This window comes from Panthera onca, chromosome C2 (genome assembly GCF_046562875.1).
Source record: "Panthera onca isolate mPanOnc1 chromosome C2, mPanOnc1 haplotype 2, whole genome shotgun sequence".
In the NCBI taxonomy this organism is placed as follows: domain Eukaryota; kingdom Metazoa; phylum Chordata; class Mammalia; order Carnivora; family Felidae; genus Panthera; species Panthera onca.
This window is the reverse complement of record NC_138347.1, coordinates 81,296,764-81,316,012: the sequence shown is the minus strand read 5'-3', so window position 1 is coordinate 81,316,012 and position 19,249 is coordinate 81,296,764. Positions and strand designations below refer to the sequence as shown.

Sequence of the window (19,249 nt, the reverse complement as noted above, 5' to 3'; positions counted from 1 at the left end):
CTTAGTCTCTGTATTACTTCTTGCCTTCCAGTTGGGCATAGTGGAAAGAACACCAACCTAGAGGCAGAGGACTAGGTTTCTCGCTCTGGGTTTGTGTTAATGGGTGTGTGACCTTGCACAAGTGGGCTTACTCCCCACATCCAACCTCAGATTTTCATCTGTTGAAAGAGGGACTTGTATTAAAATGGGTGTTTACCAAAAGTCTTGAAGGACATGAAAAATGTTTGTGAGTATAATGGTAAGTGAAAAACAAAGCTGGTTCCAAAATTATATATATAGTCTGATTCCAATTCTGTAAAAAATTATAGAAAAAAATACATGTGTGTGTATGCATGTGTGTAATTGCACTGGTAAGTTATGGATGGTTTTGTTGTTTCCTTCTTTTTTTTTTGTATTCTTCAATTTTTTTTTTTTTTTTTTTTTTTTTACAATATGAATGTGTTACTTTTATAAACGGGAAAAACTAAGAAAAAAATTCCAAGGACAATATTCTGAGTTGCTGAAACATCTTAGGAGCCTGAGGAACTAAATTAAAATCAGGAGACTAAAGTTCACATTGTTTATCCCAATTAGGCCTGGCCATTCATGGAAAGGTGCATTCAGGCCTTCCTAGCTGACGTCCTGACAATGACAGACAGATTGCTCAAGGTTCTGAGTCCATATCTGGACTCAGTGAAAGCCCCTCTCTGCTGTGTTTACAGACCCAACCATTAACCCACCTGGCTCTGGAAATGAATAACTTGAAGTGGGCTGTTCGAGATCCAAGCTTGGATATTGCTCTGATAAGCCTAAATAGGCCATATCAAATCAGAATTTAGTTTCCTCTGGCTTCTGCCTGGGCAACAGGAAAAGGCTGGGATTTTCAACAGATGGCCTGATCTAAGGTGATGCCAGAACTTGGCTCTTCCTTACTGGCAGAGGCTTCTCTCTGTGGTATCTGTCTGTCCCTACATTCCTGTTTCTCGTGAACAGGGGCATCTAATTAAGACATCCACGCAAAGTAGCCCCATAGGAAACGGATTTTCTACTTTAAATCTCAAGTCACTAAAAAAGATGAAAAGATGCTATATACCTCCTTGGGCCAGCAGTCAGATCATTACCCTTTCATTATTTGACCCCAGGAAACTGATACTCTCCATAAACAAGGAAAGTGGTACATCATAAATCACTTCTCCAGGTGTAAATCTCTGGAAGTTGCTCTCAGACCCAGAATGATACGAATGTTGCAATTTAACGTGGTGGTCAAATAAGACAGCCAAGTTCCATTATTACCACCTTTTCTCAAATATCATATAATGACAGTAGCTCTAATACATCCTTCCTTGGGGCCTCAGAAACCTCAGCCACTAAAACAAATCCTGTCCAGACAATTTGGAACCTCAGAAAATGAAGTATAGCTTCTCTCAGGTTCATCTTGAAGTTCCAGATACTCAGACTAAGAAAGCCTCTGGGTAAAGAGTTTGGGTCCAAACGCTTTTCATGGTTGTTTTAGCTGCTCAGAGTTTAGAATCCCAAGGTTTCACCCTTCTCTTCCCATCATGAGAATAAGCTATGTCATAACACGCCCCTGCTATTATTCCACATAAGATTTAAGACTTATTTATAACTTAAACCCATTTTACCAAGGGGCCATGAACCTAGCATGGCTGGGTGAGATGCTGGGGAGGGAGGGTGGGTGAGCCATACTTTGCAGAGTCTTGCCCTGATGCTGCCCCTGAAGGCCTCAGGAAGGCACCGACGCTTGTCATCCTTGCTTTGTGCAGTTCTGGGAAGACTGGAATTTGCTGAACTTACGGTTCAACGGCAACTCTCCTTTCCCAACCACGTTCTGCTTTTTATCCACAGTAAATTTTTGATCTCACCAGTCCTTCAGTTACACACTGAAAAATCCTTAATCCTTCTAGTTGCCCTTCTTGCCATGACTGGAAAAAAGATTAGAACTACATCTAATATCCACTTGAAATTCTCTCATCGTACCAAGTCCCTGGGAAATAAATCAAACTAATTTTAGCCGGCTTCCCCTTGCTCCTCCTCCTGACTTCCTTAAGCTGGTGCACACAAATACCTCCAATTCTCCCATCCAGGCCTTTGTGCTACAGTTATACATTTGATTTCTACATAAGTTATATTATAAACTGCACAACACAATGTCATTTAGTTTTTTTTGCTTCAATAGTTAATTACCTTTTAAGGAGATTTAACTAAGAAGACACATATTCTTTACATTTACCCATGTGGTTACCAGTTTCTCTTCATTCTCATGTGTAAACCCAGGTTTCCATCTGGAATAATTCTACTAAAAAGATGTTCTTTGCCATTTCTTATAGTGCATCTGGGCACACCCTTACCATCCACTGGTAGAGTCATCTGTACCTCAGCCCTACAGCTGCTTCTTTATACACACACACACACACACACACACACTCTCTCTCTCTCTCTCTCTCTCTCTCTCTCTCTCTCTCTCTCTCAAACCCTCATCATATACTTTCTCCTGAGAAGGCTCCCCTTCTCCCCCTTCTGGCCAGGCAGACCCATCAAAAGTAAATATTGAATGAGCTTTCCTGTTTCAGGGCTAGTGAAGCATGAACCCGCATCAAGACTCAGAATCCCAGCACAGTTGAGTGGTGGGGGCCCCCAAGATGGAGGCAGACAAGATCTGCTCAAAGGACATACAATGACATGGAGACATGCTGCTGGGTATATCTCTCCCTCCTCCCAAGGATGAGGTATTCCCCAGTCCCCCTCAACACTGCAAATCATGTATTACAGAGACTTACCTGTATCAGGGGCACACGCCTCATCTGCTTTGGCACCATTATCCACATTCTGTATGTTGGCATCTGGGGAGTAAAAACAAGATTTAAGGACCAGCCTACGTTCTCCAGCTTCTTACAGAGGCAGGCAGGGGACCTTCCCATGGGGCCTGGATCACTAGACTTGTGTGTCTCTTTGAGTATCAGCTGGGTTCATGCTGATTTGTTGGGGCTGACTGTGTCTCCCTCACTATAGCCCAAACTCCAAGAAGACAGTGACCACAATTTACCTTCCTCTGGTCTCTGACACTCCTGGGTTCTTCCAGCCTGGGTACATGAGCTGAATGTGCTCCATCCAAAGGCTTCTTGCAGCCTTTGCAGAAGACTCTCTACCCCCTGCCACACATTACTTGATGCCTCCTCTCCCCCCCTCCACCCTCCCTTTTGAGCCTGGGTGCAGGAATTCTGCTCCTCTTTATTCCTCTGAGAAAGCGATTAGACAGCACTTCCTGTGAGACCCCTTGGGGAAAGGAGTCCTGGAGTCCTGGTTCTCATTTCCACCCCGTAAGGAAGTTACTCTGCACAGGGTACCCCCTAGGAGTTCAGCCTGTGGCTGTGGCAAGTGCATTACAGCTGCAGCATCTCCCTTCCATCTTGGGGAATGTTGGTCTGTGTACCTGGGCCACTGGCCTCATTGCTGGCCCCCTCCGTTGGGTGGTCAGGGGTCTCCTGTCTGGGCTTCTGGCTGAAGGCCAGGAAGAGGTGCGTGCTCAGTGGCTGAGGAAGGTCCACCTCCAGGTATGCCCTCATGAACAGCTTGAAGACATCATAGCTAATTGGCTGAGGAAGAACAAAGAGGGAAAAAGTCAGTGCAGAGAAGCAAAGGGACAGAGAAGAAGGAGAGAAGAGAAACTTGGGGCCGGTGGCGGGGGGGGGGGGGGGGGGGCGGGGGGGGGCGCTGGCAGGTGAAAGAAATGAAAGGAAAGCAGAAAGAAGTGCAGTGATGGGTAAATGCTGGAATGAAAAGGTCAGTGGGTGATGGAGGATGACAGGCACAGGGAGCAGGGAACAGGATACAAGAAAGAGAAAACACTGATGGTTGCATGTTGGTGCTCACAGGAGGCTTCTGTAACAAGACGTGTCTAAAACTAAGTAGAAAGGGGGTGATGGGGAGCAAGCACTGGGTGTGGAGGGTTCTGCCCACAAGCCGGACTTGGTCAGTGCCCTGGAATCCTAGTTAAGATGAAGGATGTAGCTGAAAACACGGTAGAAAGATGGGTCTTCTGTGGTATTTCCATTTGTTTGTGTTGTGAGGGATGGGATTCCTGAGTATTTGAGTCTCAGAAAACAGGAAAAGACAGGCTCCATCCTTCATTAGTTTCATAACTGACCTTCCCTGGATGAACCTCAAGATTAACAGGCGAGGGTATGTGTCTGGCTCAACTGCTCTCTAAACATGTCCTTGCGAAGGTTTTAGGCACTAGGAGAAGAGCAGGAAGCCAAGGACAGAAGGTAGAATCAAGAAATGTGCCAAAAACTAGAAGCTCTCCCTGCTGTATCTCTCCCACTACTGCCTGGCTTATGGTCCCAGGCTGGAAGCAACCATGCCAGAAAGGGCTGCTGTGCTCAGCAAACACTCAACAAAGACAGTTTGCAGTGAATCATCACTGGCTTGTGCCCTGATGGCATCAGATTCTTCATCAAATCGGCAGATGCTCCTGGAAATCACTGAGGAAGCTCTACTCTAAGATCTGCTGTGCAGGCTTTTGTAAATAACAACAGCCATGAGAATAAAATCCCTTTCTGGGAGCCTATTTGGTTCTCCTTTCAAAATGTTGATAGCATTTAACCCCTTGTCTCTTCTAGAAAATCTGAGAGCCTTCCCAGAACTACGAGCCACCTTGAATATACACAATTAGGTTTGGGATACAAAGTTTTGGCTCTAAAAACAGGGGATGCTCTCCTGGTCCCAATGGGAGGGAGCTCACACAGCAGTTTCTACTTGTCCCAGGTGGGGCTATTCTACACATCTTCTTTACAGAGTGGAGGAAGCCTGATTTGGCCGGACAGAGGAAAACGCAGGCTCTTAGCAAGTTAAGGGATCTCAAACCAAATGGTGAACTCACATTTCTTGTGACAACTACCAATCAGTCTCTATCTCTCTGTCTTTTCTGCCCCTGAGTCTCTGGGTCTCTCTTTTATACTTTTTTGGTCCCTCTCTGTCTCCACAGCATCACCTCAGAATGTCTCTTCCTTACACATCCTCCTCTTTTTTACCAGTCTGTGACAGCAAAATCTTTTCCTCCTACTTTCCAAGTGGAGCCCACCCACTATGACCCTTGATTCCAGCCTCCCTGCATCTGGAGGCATCTCCCAGCATCTGCTTCTCTACCTGCAAGCACGTTCAAGGGCACTGCTCCAAAGAAATGGTTGGTTACTCGAATTACTGTCCTGTCTTTCTTCCCTTCCCCTTCAACGTTCTCCAGCCAGACCACACTAGCCTCGTCACCTCCTTAGTCCCATTTGCTCTGGGCTCTAGCCCATCACCTCTGAACCCACTCTCTTGAAGGTCATAGGTTCAGTTGTCTCTTTTCAGACTTGCTCATCTTCGGCTTCTCTGTAGCATTCCATCCTCTCTTCTTAAAACTTTCTGTTTTCTGTGGTGTTGTGCTATTTTGGTTCTCCTCATTCTCTGCTTTGATTTGACTATTTGCTGATGTTACTGTCCTTATTTTAAAAGGCTCTTTTTGCACTGTCTTTTCCTTCATACTATTTTAATTGGCAAGTACTGTTTCCAACATCCAGTTGACCCTTGAGCAACACAGGTTTGAACTGTGCAAGCCCAGTTACATGCAGAATTTTTTCAATAAATACAGAACAATACTGTAAATGTATTTTCTCTTCCTTATGATTTCCTTAATGACATCTTCCATTCTTTAGCTTCCTTTATTGTACAATATAATACACTATATACAATACAAATAACATAGAAAATGTGTGTTAATCAATGTTTATGTTAAAAGTAGGGCTTCCAGTCAACAGGAGGCTATTTATAGTTAAGCTTTCAGGGAGTCAAAAGTTATACATGGATTTTCAACTGTGTGTGTGTGTGGGGGGGGGGGGTCAGTGACCCTAACCCCCACATTACTCAAGGGTTAACTGTAGTTTTGAGCTCCAAAGTACCCTGTTAATCTTTTTTGGTTAGCATCAAACTGAGAACTATCAACATAAAATATTTCTGGAAAACAGACTATCCTAAATGATTTTTAAAAAGAGAAAGTTTAACTAAACAAAGTCTAACATAATGCTCTTAAAAAACCAAAGCTGAAAGGTCATCAAACAAGATCAGAGTGGGATTTAGGAGACTTCGTGACTGGTCTCAGCTCTACCACATTTCCTCTGCTTTGTGAACCTCAGTTTCTTTGACAGCAAATTGTGAGGGATGAACTAAAAGGTCTCAAGTTCTAAACTTTTATTATATTCCTCTCTGAACCAGCTCCTCTTCCTAACCCTGCTGTTTGTTAATGTCAACAATACCATCATTCTCCCGATATTCCAGGCTCAGCTTTGAACCCCCAGTCATCTGAGATTAGGTCTTGTCCCTTACTTCTGTTCATGGTTCTTCTGTAACATCAGTCACATTCAGTCTTTTCTGTGTGTCCACTGCCGATCTGCCACCACTCTGACAAGAAGGCCATTGAAGGCCCAATGTTCCTGGTTTCAGACTTCTGTTTTGGGCATCCTGCCTGGACCACTGTAATACTTCTCGAAGGCTTCCTTGCTTCCACCCCATCTGTCAGTCCTCTCATCTTATCCATCCTTGCCAAACTGATCTTACCAAAGCACAGTTCTGATCAGATTGCTTCTCTACTCAAAAACTTTCCATACCTTCTTATCACCACAGGAGAGGTTAGATCAGTTTTAAAATCATGTGCCCTTCTATAACATTTAAACATGCATTCCCATTTATCTTTACTTATAAATTATATACATGTACTATTGTGTTCCTCTAATACATTATAAAACATACACAAAAGAAGAAATTAGAAAATAGAAGTTAGATGAGATAAAAATCAATGCAAATAGAAAATCTAATTTGTAGTGTTCCCATATTCCAGTGGATCATCCTGTATACTCCTTGAGTCCTCTGGGATTCACAGCCCTCCCATAATTCCACTCCAACCTAGATTTGTAGCTACTTTAAGTACTGAGACCATTCTGGTATGTTCTCCTATAATTCCCTACGTGTACCTCCACATTCTATCCACACTGATCTCCATGTTCTTTCCTGATCAAGCATCCATGCATAACACATAATCTGCTTCCTTCTCTACCCTTTAAGAGGTTAAAATTCTAGCTACCCTTTAAGGTCCTGCCCACATGTCACCTCCTCTAGGAAGCCTAGTATGATCTCCTATACCTGAATTTCTGTACTTTTCCTCTTTGGTTCCTATCCTATCACACTTATATCTGCTGCCCTCTATTAATATATAGTTGTTTGTGACATATGTATCCTTAGTCCCTCAACTAGATCTGGAGCTCTAGGAAGGTAGTAAAATATCTTATTTCATCTAAGTATCTGCCACACCATCTACAATAGTGTTGCCTGAGAGGTATTTTAGTGGATGTTGGGTTTCTCATTGGTACACTTGGCTGTCACCAATTATTGTGGGTTCTATTCAGTAATTATATATATATATATATATATATATATATATATATATATATATATGCCTTTTAGATACAAGAAACACCTTGGGGAACACACCGAAGAAATACACATGGGTCCATACCTTCAAAGAGACTCAGGTATTAAAATAATTCTAGTACAGAATCAATAGTGGTGAGTGCCATAGGAAAAGAACAAACTGTTATGAGAACTTAGAAAACAATGATTGAACACATGTCCAACCATTCATGATCATATTCTGGGCAACAGGATGGCACAGAATAAGCCCAGAAACAAAGGTCTTTCATACCAGAACAGCCTAGATGTCCTCATGTCACTGAGGCTCTGAAAGTTCAGGGACTTGCCCCAGCCACCTAGCAGTAAAGGAAAACCAGAAGCCCAATCTTCTGACTCCCAGTTTAGAGCTCCTGTTACCATATCTGTTCTGGGTCCCAGTGTTAACATACGGCTCCCTGCCACCCTCTCCGGGAACCTCAAGTACAGTAGGCAAAGAAATGTGACTGTGTGCCACTCTCAAAGTTATACCTGGGTTATGAGTAAGTTCTTTATGAGCATAAGCCAGGCTCAGAGTAGTTGCTAGTGAATGTGTGATAGGTAGAAAGTGGTGTTCTATGTCAAAACCAGATAAACAAACACTATGAGGCAGGTTAGCAATTCTCTGAGCTCTGGAATAACATGCTAGGCACTGTCATGGCACAGGCCTGGTTTTTTTTCCCCCCAGAAACTGCAACTTTCATGTAGGAGATAGCTGGACAATTGCTGTTTCTGCAATCTGTTTAAAGTGTTAATTCCTATACAGGTTAAGAAGGGAGGGGAACTAGATGGACAGCTTACTCTGCATTGGGCAGTTTACATACATGATCTCAAGTCTTAAAATAACAGTATGAGGTGGGACTATTACTGCCATTTTGTGGATGAAAAAAATTCTGAAAAGATAAATAACTTGTTCAAAGTCATAAAGCAAGTGATAGAGCTGGGTTTTGTGCTTAGATGTGTCTTGAGTCTAAGATCATAGGGCCACCAAGCCACCTTGCCCCTTCTGTTCCACTGTTCTTGTCCACTTTCTGGCTGTCTTCTGCTATACTCAGTTCTCCAGAGAATCACTCAGTGCTGATGGGCAAGGGCATGGCCAGATGCAGTGCTCCACTCTGCAAACTTTTTTAAAAAAAAATGTTTATTTGAGAGAGAGAGAGCAGAGGAGGGACAGAGAAAGAGGGAGGGAAAGAATCCCAAGCAGCCTCTGTGCTGACTTGGGGCTCAATCCCACAAACCGTGAGATCATGACCTGAGCCGAAATCAAGAGTACGATGCTTAACCGACTGAGCCAGCCAGGTGCCCCCAACCCCCAACTCTGCAAACTTTTATTCCTCGCCTTGCTTTCCTAGCCACCTGCCCCTTCCCACAACTAACTCATTCCTCCTTGAGACATTTTGGCAGCAGTAGGCCATCAAGCTCAAGAGAAATTAAATTCTTTTTGTTTCCCCAACCCCGTGCCGGGACATTACACCTACTAGAAGCCAGCCGTACTGTGAGGGAGAATAAAATCAGAATGACAGAACTTCCCTGGGACACAGCAGTGCCCGGCATACAAAGAGTGGGGGCCAGCATGATGGAGGCGGGGGTGGCAGCAGACTCCTAACAGCCAAACCGCTCTCTGCTTCTGAAAGCTCCCTGTGGCCTTCACACCCTCTGTGGCCCTGACCAAATTGTTCCCCTCCCACTCGTCAGCCACATGGCTGACAGCTGATTAGCAGCCTCCACCCTTCTTTGTTCCTGTGTTTTGGAGCTGGGGGCTGGAGAGGCGGGTGGGAGGGGCAAGGAGTTTTTTGCTGGCTCCACCATCTTCTCCTCAGGAACGTTCTTTGCAAGGGTTCATTCTCAGTCTAGCCCCTGTGCTGGCAACCTTCTTCCTGCTTCATTCTCCTAATGATTGGTGCATTTTATCCAAAGCCCCTGCTCCGGTGTACTTTGAGGACATGTACTTTGTTGATTCACTGCCAGTGCCCAGCAGAGAAGGGGTTGACTCAAGGTTTGTTGAAAGGATGACAATACAAATAAATAAGTGGCCAGCATCATCCCAAGTTTGTCCTGCTGATCAGTCAGTTTTCTGCAATTAGCCTTCATAAAAGGACCCAGGAGCAGGGAAAAGGAAGTTGAGTTTAAAACATTCTGGGGAAAGGAGCCAGAAAGGAAATAATAGTAAGTACCCTTTTTTAAGTGTCCCATAAAGTATTAGATATTTCACAAAAATTATCTCATTCAATCCACTCTTCTGTAAACTTCAACATTTTTGTTTGGTTGTTGTTATCTTCAGGTCACAGAAAAGGAAACTAAGGTTCAGAAACGTGAAATATTATTTCAGGCCACATACTGGTTGGCAGCAAAGGTAGAAGTCTAACCTAAGACCATGTAACTCCAGGGTCATGGCTCTTAAACTTAAGCCTGCCAATAGGAAGTAAGTTCTGGAGGGCAGTAATCATGCTTTCTCATCTTTGTATCTTCTATAGTGCCCAACACAGTGCCTCGATGCTCAAGAAACATTAGATGAGTTGAATTTGACAGTTGGGGATGTCTTCCATTCATTTGCTCATTCAACAAATATTTCTTCAGTGCCTGCTATGAGCCAGATATTCTTCTGGGCACTGGGGATACTGAAATGAACAAAAGTGCTCTAATGGGAGAAACAGACAATTAAAAAGTTATATAGCATGACAGATGGTGAGAAATACTAAGAAAGACAATAACAGAATGGAAAGATAAGAAAGGAAAGAGGGCTTAAATTTTAAATACAGTAGGTGACATTCATTAAGAAGGTGACTTGAGCAAACGCTTGAAGGAGGTGAGGAAATAACGTGGATACTGAGGGAGAAACATTCCAGGAAAAGGCAAAGGCAAATGCAAAAGTACTGAGGTTACAGCAACCTTGGCTTGTTTGACGGCATCAAAGAGGCTAATATGGCTGGAAACCAATGAGGAGGAGAATAGCAAGAGATGAGGTTAGATGGTAATGACCTTGATTTTAACTCTGAGTAGGGGGTAGAGGGACCATGAGGGATTGTAGAGCAGAGCAGTGAGATGATCTGACTTAAGTGCTAACAGATTGCTCAGGATGTGTGCAAAGAATAGACTTTGAAGGTCAAGAGCAGAAGCAGGGAGCCTAGTTAGGTGACTATTACAATAATCTAGGCAAAATATGGTGGTGTCTCAGGTAAGTGGTGAGATGTGACTAGATTTTGGATATATTTTGAAGGTAGAAGTTAGGGTTTGCTGATAAACTGGATGTGGGATGTGAGAGGAAAAGTCAATGATGACTCCATAGTTGTAGACTGAAGAACTTGAAGAATGGAGTTATTTGCTGAAATGGGGAAGATTGCTGGCAAAATCAGCTTTACAGGGTAAGATCAACAGGCTCAGTTTAGCTCATGTTATTCTGAGATACCGATTTGATTGTTAAGTGGAAATGTCAAGTCAGAGGAGTAAAGGGAGAACCAGTGTCCTGAAATCCAAGTGAAGAAAGTGGAGGAGAATATGACCAACTGTGTCCAATGCTGTTAGGTAAAATGACTATTGAGTTTTAGCCACATGGAGTTCCTTCGCTATCTTCAGTAGTGGTTTTAGTGGAGAAGTGGGGGTTACACTCTGATTGAAGGGCTCTCAAAAAGTGGGAAGAAGAGAAATTGGAGGCAGTGACTATAGACAAATATCTCCAGTTGGAGAGAGAACTGGAATTGGAAGAATATTTTTTATATTGGACAAATAATAGTATGTTTATATGTTGATGAGAAAAACCTAACAAATAGTGGAAAGTTGATGTGAACAAGATATATAAACAGAGAAAGAAATGCCTGTCAATAGACCAGAAAAGGATGGGAATTAGTGTACACATGGAGGAGCTGAACTTAACTAGGAGCATGGAGAGTTCATCCCTAGTTTCAGGAAAAAAGATACAGAGGTAGGTGAGGGTCTCATGGAAGATCTCTTCTGATTGTTTCTATTTTCTCAGTGAAGGAGAAAGCATGGTTGATAACTGACAATGAAGACAGGAAAGTGGAAAGATTTGAAGAGAGAGGAGAAAGTATGAGGTAGTCTTCTAGGACAATGAGAGGGTGATTAAACTTGGCAAACATATAATTCCAGGGAGCACCAATACCTCACTTAAGATTTAAGATAAAATATGTTGAGAAGCAAGTTCTTCAAGATGAGTTAAACTTCTAAGAGGGGAACAAATTATGGAAAGGCTGGAAAATAGAGCTAAAGGCTTGAAATACAAACATTCTTACCTCATGTGGATCATATTGTTTGAGGCTCCCACCCTCATTAAACTCAGCCAAGACATCCTTTATCTTCTTGGAAGAATCTGGAGAGACATAATCCACATGTGAAATATTGGGAGCTGGGCCAAGTAAATTCTCTCTGTCTAACCTTGGTTATGATGGAGTAATCCCTCATTCCCAGGACTATACGGAAAAATGTCACCCTTATCTGTCTTTCTGCCCTCTTCTTTTTTCAGTATAGTCTCTCTCCTGCTGTATGAATTATCTTTCTAAAACACAAATGTGATCAGATCATGTTCCTGTTCAACATACTTCAGTGACTCTCAATTTTCCCGGGATTAAGCTTAACTCCCTTAGCTTGGTATACAAGTATGTAGGGATCTGTCTTAGTCTATTCTTTATCTCTTAATTTAACCTTCCACTCACCCCAATTTTCAAACACAAAACCACATTTCCAGAAATCCTTGAATACACTATGTACTCACTCATTCATTCTTGGAGTCTTTTCTCTATACTGTAAACTTCTTGGTACCCAGCTCAAATGTCAAATCCTCTGTAAAGTCTTCCTTTATCAGTTAGAATGGATTATTCCCTCTCCAGGCTCCCACATGACTTGTACATAATTTTGTAAGAGTACTTGTCATATACTGTTCTATTATTTATTAACTTGCCTTTCTTATACATCTCCTGCCTCAGTTCTGCCTTGAGAGCTGTATTTGGCTAGTGAGTCTCTCTACATCACACAATGTATTACACATAACTAGTGTTCAGAAAACCAATATACTAGATGATTGCATAAAATCTGAGCAGAAATTTTAAAACATTTAAAATGTTGTTGATTATAGAGGGTGAGATGGGCATTAAACCCAGTGATGCTCTGTCCTTGGTGCTGAAACAGAGACTCGGGATTCATGAAGCACGGTGATTTAGAAAATTCTGCTTTCCATAGGAAACAATAAACTCCCAAAGAAAATTTTGGCTTCTTCTTATTCTTTTGGGCTTTATTAGGAAATTGGGAGTCTAGAGAATGGAGTCAATAACTGTCATTACAAACACATTCTGAGTGTATCCTGTGTAGTTACCAGAAGTCAAGACATCAGAGAAACTAGGGTCTCTGTGCTCTCCTCGTCTTACAGTATTGTGGATAATGAAGAGCTTCCCAAGCTCCATTACTGCCACAATTTGAACATATGAGCAAAGGGCAATGTCATTAAAAACTGACATAATATTCCGCGGTGTTCAGACTCTATGTACAGAGGGCTACACTCTCATAGGCCTATGTAAAGTAGATATGCTCATGCGCTGGGCTGTTCTCCGTGGCTCTGCTGGCTTGGATTCAATCAAGCACAAGTTATAATCATTTCAGGACTGAGAAATACTGAAATGCCACAGGAAAATGTTGATGCTGCCTAAAAATGGACATTTCTTCCTGAAATTCAAAACAGATGTTGAAAAACTAATAGCTCAGTGAGATCCAGGCAGCTGATGTCATCAAATTGGGCTGTTTCCATTCAATTCAGAAAATGCTGTGGAGGGTGAGATGTTGCAAGGTACTGCTGATGAACTAGCTGGGGAGATGATCTGAATAATTGTGGTAATGATAGCTACTTCTTATTAGAAGCCTTTACTGCACATTCTCATATTCTCCTCTGCCAATCCATGCACATTTGGTTCAATTTTCTTCAGTTTACACATAAAGAAGCTGAAATTCAGAAAAATTAAGTGACTTGCCTAAGAGGGTTTTAATTCAGGTCTAGTTTGGTCCAAAGTCTATATTACTTTCCCTTAAGCACTATTTACTATTACTCCCCAAACACTTGCTAACACAAGGAAACGTGTAATTAATGCTGTAGCAGTAATACGAAGCTCTAGGAAGCAGAGAGAAGAGAAGTAGAATTAGCAGGAAAAAAGCAAAATTAGGATAACAGTAAGTTTGGGTGGGGACCAGGGATGTCCCATACAGAAGGCAGCATCTAATCTGTGGTGTAAAGAATGAGTGAGGTTTTGAAAGGCAGACATGAAATGAAAAGGATATTTTAAGAAGCGACAGGGTGAACAAAGATGTAGAGATGGGCATCACAAGACATGCAGGAAAAGTCAGAACCAGAGAGTAGTTTGGGGCCAGATTTGTGGGAGTCTTGAGTGCCAAGCTAAAGACATTGATTTGAAATTGTTGAAGATTTTCTGAATAGTGGAGTAACATAACCAAGTCTCTGTTTTCCTAAAGGCCACTCTGGCAACAGAATGGAAGAGAACTTAGAATTAAGCCAGAGCTCAGTTAACATTACCCATAAATTATATTCAAACATCCTATGGGCAGCTCAATTATTTAGAAAATACTACATTTTAGAATCTATTTTAATGGTAGATTTTAAGGTCAGCTAGAGTGGCCAAATCTGGGTGGCACTTCAAAGTGCAAATTGGGAAGCGTGGGTATCCCTGGTGTGGCTTATGCAAGAATAGTATAGAGCCAGCATTTTGATTGAGAATCAGGGGGATGATTTCACTTGAATGTATACTCCTGGTATTATTGTCACATTTTGGAGATTCCACAGTTCACCCTAACAGAAATCCTTTGGTTCTAAAGTGCTATGGATCTATTTAGCAAACCCTGATTTATATTTAAATGGATGCTATACACACACATATATGTATATATACATGTATTTTCATCATATGTTCACATTCAAATAGACAGGTTTTAAAAAGAAAAACAGAGAAAGCATTTATTTTAAAATCTCTGATTAATAGCCTAAAATTAAATAGAAAAAAACAATCCAAGAGATTACTGGTTCTTAGATTTCCATGACAAGTGTTCTTTACCACACATTTACTTCAATTTTTCCATGGGCTTTAATGAGCTCATAGTATCAACACCTGTCTTGTTTTAAAAAGGGACACAATCTAATTCTCAAAGTTGAGACCCATTACTTTCGCCTGGGATATCCTTTGATATTTTATTAGTCTTATTCTCTACAGGTTTCTGGGCTGGGTTTCTATTTGCCTGAGGACCAAAAGGCTACTGCTCCATTCTGTTTCATCTTAAGACAGCTAAGAACAATGACAGACCTCTTCAGAGCATTCCTTGATCTTACTTTAGGCACCATCTGTGGGTCCAACTGCACAGCCTCAGGAGAGAGCTCCCTGTCAAAGCCTGTATGGTAACACTACCACCTGACTCAGAGGAGATCCAGTTCTGTTCCTAGTGTCTTTAATAGGGCCATGTCCACAATTCTTTGCAAGAACTCCTATTTTGTTGAGTGCTGACTGCATGTTAGGCACTGCTGTAATCATCTTATGTGTTTTATTTAAATCTCCACAACTATCCTTGAACGTAGTAATGGTCCTTATTTTAGAGAAGAAAAAACTGAGTCTTAAAAAATTTAAAAGATTATTTGAAGGGCACACAGCTAGTGAGTGAGTGACTCTGATATTTAGCATATCTGATAATGTGACACAGCTATTAGATTCACTGGCTACATGAACACTGGTCAATCAGAAGATAAGGCCCTCCATGACAATGATTATCAAACCTGGCTACATGTCAGAATCACCTGAGGAGCCCTATAAACATTGAAACACAGGCCTCACCTCAAAACAATTAAATCAGTATCTCTTTGGAAACTGAGGAATCAATATATTTTAAAGCTTCCTGGGGGTTCAAATGTACAGTCAAGGTTAAGAACTACTGTTCCATGAATGTAATTCTATTGTTAGAAATGAAGATTACCTTAAGAAGCAGCTAAACTCATTGGATAATTATTGCAAAAGGAAAAAAGTTTGTAACTCTGCTAAATCTGAAATCACCACACTTGGCAGACATTCTCCATTGTTCAAGTGGACAATGCTAAAGAACTTTACCCAACAGGTCAAGTTCTTCAGCTTCATGGCAAGGCAGGGATACCTTTTGCATTAACCCACACTGGCAGAACCATCAGCATGCAGTTTTACCCCAAGTCAGGGGTTAAGAAGGCTCTTTTCTGTGATCAAGGTCGTTAGTAGTAACAACTACCCTAAAAAGTTTCAATCCAAAATTGTCTCTTCATGCTTTATGTGCCAGAAGTTCTGGGACCATAACCAAACACTTGTTCCTAGTGTTTGAGCACATTCGAAGTCTTTTTAAGGAGAAAATTTGGCCCAACTCACAGGCACCTTCACTGCCACATTTGTGTGGGAGAGGGATGCCCTCCAACAGAACAAGCAGACAAATTAGGAGCTTTAGTGTTTACAGCAGAACGTCAGCTGTGCTGCCTGAACCAGAACCCAAAGTTTATGGACCATCTTCTCTTTAAGAACACTGAGTATTTGAAAACTAGTCAGGCTATTAAACTTTGAAATAACTGTGAATCAACATTTTCAACTGTGAATCTGAAAACCCATAGATGAGAGTGAAATTCTGAGGTGCATAATAACTTTCCATTCCTCAAAGTTCCCTAAGAGCATCTCAGACTGAACATGCATAGGAACTGCCTGGGGATCTGATTCAGTAGGTCTGAGTCAGGGCCCAAAATTATACATTTCAAATAATACTCTAAGTGACACCAATTATGCAGATGCATGGACCTCACTTTTGAAGAGCAGGCCTTAAGCAACATTCTTGTATATTTGTGGCTAACTGGTCAGGCTTGCCTGTCACAACATAGACAAAAACATGATGCTGAACCTAGAGGAATATATTCCATAGATTCAGAAGACCTACATGACTCAACCCAGGGAAGGAAAGACACAGAGAGGGGAAAAGGGAAAGTTGGCAAATGAAAAGGAAAAAAAAACACAAAAAACCCAACAACCTAAATTTTCCTTCTTTCGAAGAAGGCAGGGATGTATGAGTAAGTTTTCTAAGTATTTCAAGGAGTCAAGAATACAGTGAGATGAACAAAAGCAAGAGCGGAGTTTCCCAAGCGTTCTGGAAAGATGGAGGATGATGTCAGAACAGATATGTCAGATCCAGGAGCATTGTATCAAAAGGCCCACATTTTTAGCCAAGAGGAACCAGGCCCCAAAGTAGAATGTGAGGAGCATGCGTAAGAAGCCCAGCTTCCTAAACATTGACAATCTCCCAGCTATACTTCTTCTCCTGTGCACTGTTTCTGCCCAGCATATAGCCCACTGCCTGGCATAAAATCAATGTTCAATACAGATTCATTGAATAAAGGAGGACTAGGAAAGGGATTAGGGTTATTGTGCTTTTCCCATACATCCCATATTTCTAGGGGAATATGGAGAAAAGCTAGACCAGTGGTTGTCAGCCCTGGCTGCATGGTGGAATCACCTGGGGAGCTTTAAACACTACTGATGCCCAGATCCTGGGATGGGGTATGGGTGGACAGGGCACTGGAAGAGTTCATAGTCTCCCAAGTATTCCCATTGTGCAACCCAGGCTGAGGACCCCTGAGGCCCACCAAGCCAACTAGTGAGGGGAACCAGTGGAAGTGATAACTCTGCTACAGTGCTACATACAGAATAAGAGAAACAGACTTTACATTGAAGCAGAGGGAATTTGGGCTGATATAAGAAAACCAGCTTTAGGATATGGAGATTTTCTGACATCATAAATGATCTGAATGACTGGTATGGCTTAGTTGTATAAGTAAAGTTGGTATTGCTAACAAAACTTACCATTTTTTCTCCAAGTAATTTGGCCTTATAAGTCATAGCCCAAATGAAGGTGGAGGAATGGATCAGACAGCCTGTACCTTCTTAACTAAAGGTACTAGAAGTGTGGTCCCTGGACCAGCAGCATCAGCATCACCTGAAAACTTGTCAGAAACCCAGCATGTCTGAACTATCCTAGACCTGCTGAGTCAGAATTGGCATTTTAAGAAGATCCCCAGGAGATTCAGATGCATATTTGAATCTGAGAGCCATTGTTCCACAGAAGTCTCTCCCTATCCATAATTCTGTGACTGCTTGTGGGTAGAATCTCAGTCATCATGAGGAAAAGAAGGCCAGTTATGCTGCAAGAGATGTGGGTAAGAAATAGCTGTGGTTTTCCTTCCAAGATGGAAGCAATGAGACATGACCCTCTACGGGCCCAGGACTCCATGAACATTTGATTAACTTTCACTCCTGTAGCCCATATAAATAGTAAGGTTTCAATGCAGCTTACTTAGAGCCTTACATTGTTCTATAAACCAGCCCTAAACATTTTCTCTGACTCCCACATTAACACTGACAGATTTGAATTTTGAGCTATAATTTACCTAACATCTTAAAGTCAGAAACTTTGAGTTGATCTGATTATAATAAAATATATTTCTGAAGAGCACAATTTACTGATTCATTCTCTTTAAATGTACTTATTTTTTCTTTAAATGTACGTTAAAATTATATACCTTGGGCAAGTCACTGAGCTCTTCTGGACTCAGTGTGCTCATTCATAAAATGGGTAGGAGTTGCATTTGAGAATGGCTTAAAATTTCTCCCAGGTATAAAAAGTCTGCAACATCTAACAACCACGGGCTGATGTCTAACATTTTGGTATGATTTCTTGAAGAATTAAAAGTTAAAATTGATAGTTTAATTTTTTTTCCTTTTTTCCCTTTCTGAAAAAGCTGACAGCTTCTGTCCTTGACAAATCATGGAAAAATAATTGCCTCTCCCCAAATATCAGATTAAAAGGACAATAAGCCCATTATTATCTCTAGCTGAAGTTGTTAGGGGTCAGTAGGAGGCCTCCCCACATGCTCATGCCCTCTGAGGTTGAGAAGAAACCTGTTTCAACAGAGACTAAGTATTAGAAGGGCTAATGATGGTCATTTAGTCAAGTGGACATCCAGGGAAAGGAAACCCAATTGCTTTCAAGTCAATTCTATTCCATTTTGGGCAGGTTTGACCATTAGCCATCAATAAATTCCTTGCTTTAAGTCTTTCTTTGATAAATTTCTTCCCATTAGTCCTAGGGCTACTTTTGGAAGCCATTCAAAACTAAACACCTCCTCCCCACAACAGCACTTTTTATTTATTTTATTTCTTCCCTTCTCTTGCAAATAGGCATAGTACCTTCAGGCATTTCTTCATAACCCTGCTGGGAGGCCCCTCACCATGTTGGCGCCACTTCTCAAATAAGTTCCGGTTCATCCATATATCCATTGTAAACTGTGATGCCCAGGCATAAATTCAGCTCTCAAAGAGGTCTGATCAGGGTAGGATAGAATGTGGGTATCAGTTTGCCTTACTAGAAACTGTGAGTCTATTAGTACATTTTAAATTCACAATCAGTGGTTTGGTTAAATAAAATAATGTGTCAAAAGAAATCTCTGCAACCCCTGAAAACCACGCTTCTGAAAAGTACTGAACAATACGGGAACACCCCATGGCATACTGTGCGCTGGCTAGTGTCCAACGATCTCCCTGCTCCCGTGTGAACCACTCTCCCATGAGGCATGCAGTCCATTTCCCGGCCCTATTGCATCTGGGACAGGCCTGGGAGTGCTCTGACCAATGGAATGTGGAGACAGCTCTGTTCTAGGACCTCGGAGTCCAGGTGTTAAGAAGACCTTGGAGTGCTTTTATGCTCTTGGGAGTCCTGG

General features: G+C 41.8%; 1 protein-coding gene across 8 annotated transcripts in view; it reads right to left on the bottom strand.

Annotated features, from left to right (window-relative positions):
• DGKG (diacylglycerol kinase gamma) overlaps positions 1–19,249 on the bottom strand; it is a 213,062-nt gene that overhangs the window by 145,376 nt on the left and 48,437 nt on the right. For 7 of the 8 annotated variants that reach the window (XM_060639467.2, XM_060639458.1, XM_060639460.1 and 4 more), the window contains exons 3-5: positions 11,724–11,800; positions 3,431–3,593; positions 2,778–2,840 (exon numbers count right to left, since the gene is read on the bottom strand). In XM_060639467.2, the coding sequence (XP_060495450.1) occupies positions 2,778–2,840; positions 3,431–3,593; positions 11,724–11,800 (303 nt within the window). The remainder of the gene's footprint in view (positions 1–2,777; positions 2,841–3,430; positions 3,594–11,723; positions 11,801–19,249) is intronic. The other variant, XM_060639468.1, reaches the window with a different exon arrangement.